The 5011-nt window shown below is 47.0% G+C and overlaps 1 protein-coding gene across 14 annotated transcripts in view; it reads left to right on the top strand.

Moving 5' to 3' along the window:
- CALN1 (calneuron 1) overlaps window positions 1-5011 on the top strand; it is a 685843-nt gene that overhangs the window by 344957 nt on the left and 335875 nt on the right. For 10 of the 14 annotated variants that reach the window (XR_001889765.1, XM_017895194.1, XM_017895192.1 and 7 more), the window contains one exon: window positions 709-903. The exons of the other annotated variants lie outside the window; for them this stretch is intronic. Coding sequence is in view for 9 of the 10 variants with exons in the window: in XM_017895194.1 (XP_017750683.1) it covers window positions 709-903 (195 nt within the window). In the remaining variant the exon portion in view is untranslated. The remainder of the gene's footprint in view (window positions 1-708; window positions 904-5011) is intronic. 14 annotated transcript variants of the gene reach the window in all.

Here is a 5011-nt window from a genome sequence, read left to right as displayed (position 1 = left end):
AAAAGAGAGCCTGGCACAGTGGCTCGTGCCTGTTATCCAAGCACTTTGGGAGGCTGAGGCAGGTGGATCACCTGAGGTCAGGAGTTCGAGACCAGCCTGCCTGACATAGTGAAACCCCATCTCTACTAAAACTACAGAAATTAGCCATCATGGTGGTGAGTGTCTGTAATCCCAGCTACTCATGAGGCTGAGGCAGGAAAATCGCTTGAACCAGGGAGGCAGAGGTTGCAGTAAGCCGAGCTCATGCCACTGCACTCCAGCCTGTATGACACAGCGAGATCCCATCTCCAACAAAAAAAGAAAGAAAGAAAAAAAGAAAAAAGAGTTACCAGCTCATGCCTGTAATCCCAGCACTTTGAGAGGCTGAGGCAGAAGGATTGCTTGAGGCTGGGAGTTCAAGACCAGCCTGGGCAACACAGTGAGACCCTGACTCTACAAAAAAATTAAAAATAAAAAATTAGTCAAGCATAGTGGTGTGTACTCAAGAGGCCAAGGCAGGAGGATCCCTTGAGCCCAGGAGCTCAAGGCTGCAGTGAGCTATCATGGCACCCCTGCACTTCAGCCTGGGCAACAGAGCAAGACTGTCTCAGAAAAAAAAAAAGAAAGAAAAAGTTACTAGCATAATGAGAAGTAAATCTCTTGGGCTGAATAACAGGATTATTTTTTTCCAAGTCCTTGCTTGGCTCAAGATTCTCTGCTTTCCTTTAGGGAGGAGGGGCTCAGATCCCCGTGGGAACGCCGACTTTGATTCTGGGCGACTCCATATGCGTGTGGAGACTGGAGTCCTTCTTTCAGATGATGCGTCTTGCCACGTGTCCTTTCATACAGCACACAATGACAGTTGGACGGGTTCCTGTCACCATTGCAGACAGCACTTCTGTGGCCCACAAAGACGTCTTGGAGGTGGTTAAAATTGGCATACTACTGTCTAACGTGCACATGTTGCATGAGATGGAGGAGTAAAATTTAATTAAAGACCAAAGATACAGCATGCTCACGTAGCCCTGAGGCACCAGAGACTTTGGCCCAAAGAAAAGGAGTACGTTTCAGTGAAAAGCACACAACATTACTGGCTGTTCTTGAAAACTTGATCTGTGGTCCCCAGTTCCCAAGGATGGGAAAGTGGCCAAAGCCCACTCAATGCTGGGAGCCGTCCTCCTAGAGCCAGAGGGATCCTGCCTGTTCCAGTGTGTCCGCGGGTTTTATGGGCATATTTTTCACACCCTGTTCTGCTATTAAAAATAAAATGAGGCACACATCACATGTCTCTCCCAGACTGCAAGACCCATTTCCTTCTAATAAGCCTCTGGTTCGCCTGGGCTTTCCTTACCCTAGAAACATTAAATCTCCAGAGGTGCCTATTATGGATTTCTAGTTTTGTATTTTTTTTTCTCTTTCTGCTATTTTGAAAAAAAAAAAAAAAGTTAATGAGGTTTGTCTGCTTCTGCAGACAGACAGACAGACACACACATGTACACAGACACACACACGAATTCTCTACCTGGGAGCCAGGAGCTCCCTATGCAAATAGAGAATAAAGAAGGACAGATTAGTTTTACTTACCTGCATGCCACAGAAAATAGAAGCCTGAGCTGATATGTGGCCTGCCCTGTCCTGGGCTTGGTTGGAAGAGGCCAGCCTTGCTCCAGACTACAGAGTAAGCCATAGGCATTCAAGGCTTCAAAGGAGCAGGTCCCTTTAGCTGAGGGAAGTTCTGGAGTGACCTCCATCTATAGTGTGACTTGCTAAATCCAGTAGCCCCAAAGGTGGGGCAACCCAGAGGTCCAAAGGCTCAGCTGTCCAGGTCCTCATTTCCAGGCCATGCTCTCAAACACCACCAGCTAGGGCCTGGTGGGGTGGGGTGTTGTCCAGTGTAAGGATGTAGGTTGATGTTCACCCGTAAAGTCTAGGGCATACAGGGAGACTGCAGGAGCAAGGCCTGCCAATGAAAGAAACCCACCTTGTCCAGCCATATCAGCAGCCCAGAGAGTTCAGGACTGAGTCAGAAGGAAAGGGAAGGGGAGATGCCTTGGGAAGGAGCGGTCCAGGGAACTAAGAGCAAGGCTTAGCTTACAACTGGCTATCTAGTGACTGTAGCCGCAGACCTTGTCATCCTCTGACATTTCCTACTGTTGTCTCGTATGTCCTGGCTCCCATGTAAAACCCTGCTATAGAGGCTGGAAGGAGATTGGACCTAGCCTAATTTTTCTGATGGGGAAATTGAGGCTGAGGGCTGAGCTTGAAGGGCAGAGCTGGTGCTGGCTGCCTCATGGGCTGACTCTCACTTTGGGAGGCCTGGTCTCTGCATCCTCCCATCCTTGGCAATTGAGGATCCGAGCTCAGGCCACATGAAGCTATGTCCTCCACCCCAGTGTCCTTGAGCACAGTGCGCCGTGACCTCAAACTGAGCAGTGGCTCCAAGCTCCTTCCAGACCTGTCGGGACTTGGTAGGAAAACATATGGCTGTTCTAGGTCACCGTGAGCATATTTCATTGATGAGAAAAGCTCAAAATGCAGACAAATGCCTTGATTCAGAATTTGGGTTGGACTAAAATTTGTTTCTATACCATTGATGGAAAGAAAGGGGAGGAGGTGTTGAATAGCAGATTAATAGGGTATGTAAGAGAACACAGGCTTCCTGTTCTTCACTTAAATACTTTAACGATGTCCACAGATTCATAGAAAGAAGGGCTGGAGGACCAGGGGGATCCTTGCAGCCAGCACAGCTCATTTTACGCATGAACAAACTGAGGCCTCCAGGGTTTGGCCGCAGACCTAATTAGCTAATACGCCTGGCTGGGAGCCTAGGGTCCTGGTGCACAGGCTGGTCTCCTCTCTGCTGGAGCCCACAGTTCATCACAGAAAGAATTCAGCTGCTGCATTAGTATTGATAATGAATTTACTACTAATATATGATTCTTATCCATTCAGACTCATCATCCTTTGAACAGCTATCTGTCTAGCGCCTCCTACAGTGTGGGCAGGGAATGCATTAAGATGAAAGAAGGGTAGGAGGTGCTTACCGCTCAGAAAAGAAGCCAATCATAGTATTTCTAGATGGGGTATGCTGGATGTCACAAGAAAGGAATGAATGACCTGCTGTGAACAGTCAGCAGAAAGGGAGATAACTTGGCTGTGGTGAGCAAAGACAGTTTTGTGGAATCTATGACCCCTGCTTTGGTGTTTTGCAGTGAGCAAGTCCATGAAAACTTACTCCCAAAGTCCGAGGAAGCTGAGAGGCTGAAGAAAGAGGCTGGCATGTCTAGCTTTTCAGAAATAAACATTTAATAGGGACTTACGCTATGCCTGTGTCTTGCGGGTTGGTGAGACAAGATGGTAGATCCCCCTGGCCTATCACCTACCAGACCCAGGACTTACATACCATAGGGAAGGAATGTGTAGGACAATTGTAGGGAGAGGCAGGAGTCTGCCTAAGGGCAGGATGTGTGGTAAGTACACGGTCTTACACAAGGAACAGTAGATAAGATAGAAAAGGCATTCCCAGAATTAGAGTTTGTCAGAAGTCAACAGGGCAGATTAGCATCCAAGATGGAGTCACTTTAGCATCCACACTTGACCTTGAAGGACGGATATAATTTTGGGCAAGGAAAGAAAAAGGGAAGATGTTTCAGGCAAAACACTGGAAGCCATAGTGTAGCAATCTGAAAAGCAGTCTCCAAAGATATCAAATCCTAATCTCTGAGATTTATAAATGTTACCTTACAGAAAACTCTTTGAAGATGTGATGAAGTTAAGAATCTTGAGATGGGGAGATTATCTTGGATTATCTGAGTGGTCCCTAAAAGCAAACACAAGTGTCCTTATAAGAGCAGGGCAGAGGGAGATTTACAGACAGAAGAGGAGAAGGTGGAGGTTGGAGTGATGGGGCTGCAAGCCAAGGAATGCTGGAGCCTCTGGCAGCTGGAAGAGACAAATAGATTTTCCCTTAGAGCCTTCACGGGGAGCACAGCTCTGCTAACATCAGGATTCTGATCCAATGATGCTGATTTTGGAATTCTGGCCTCCAGACTGTGAAAGAATAGATTTCTGTTGTCTTAAGTCACCAAGTTTGTGGTAATGACCATGCCAGGGCATGGCGGGATATTCAGTGAGGCAATAAGTAAGTGAGTCAGAGTCAAGGGGCTTGTATGCATTTGAAGAGTGATAGAAAGTTTCTGCATGCATCTTACCATCCTGAGTGGAGTTGGGCTGAGTGGGAGAACCCCAATGCCTGGTGGATCATTTTTATTTCTCCGTATTTATTAATACTGTGCTTCTCACTTGATAGAAAGTCAATACTAGTTGCCTGGCATGGTGAATAATGACAGCTGACATATCTGGGCTTGCACTTCGTTTATTGATGAAAAGTCAAAGCTGCTCTAGGTCTGGTGTGCTCAGAAACAATTAATAAACCTTTCATCTTCATATTGTGACCTCCAATTCCTTGTGTTATACATCCAATCCAGGACTGACAGCTGCAGTGGCTCTGGAGAAGGGGACTTTGGGTGGAATTTAGAGCAACTCTGGTTTAGGGGAAGAGGAGGGGAGATTGTCTGCCAGGTGAAACAGCCCTTACTGACAGCAGAGTCGAGTTCTCTGCTAGCCCAGGGACAAAGTGATTAAAGGTGTCTTTTGAGTTTTCATGATGCTCTTATTGATCTGAGGTTGTTTATAGCTACAAAACACCTGTAAATTAGGAGAATGAGATACAAACAGCAGGGTACTTAACCCTTCTCCTCCTATGAGGCTGAAAGAGCTTTCTGCACAGCTCCTACAGCTGCAGGGATCTGAAATATGCCTGCAGAGGGGAACTGCATTCTCCTTTCCTCCTGAGGACTGCAGTTAAGAGGCAGCTTTCTCCTCACAGCTGAAACCAAATCCTCATCTTTGCTCAGAAAGTGTCCTTGGTTAACATGATTCTCTGCTGGGACCACCATCTAATTGTGTGCCTCCTACAGAGTTGGAGGATGCTCAGGTCCAGCTGTCTCCTTTCTTCCTCCCTCGTCTCCTC

This window comes from Rhinopithecus bieti, unplaced genomic scaffold, assembly GCF_001698545.2.
Source record: "Rhinopithecus bieti isolate Rb0 unplaced genomic scaffold, ASM169854v2 scaffold_23236, whole genome shotgun sequence".
NCBI classification, from domain to species: domain Eukaryota; kingdom Metazoa; phylum Chordata; class Mammalia; order Primates; family Cercopithecidae; genus Rhinopithecus; species Rhinopithecus bieti.
Note: the sequence above shows the minus strand (reverse complement) of the source record. Positions and strands in the feature narration are given on the sequence as shown.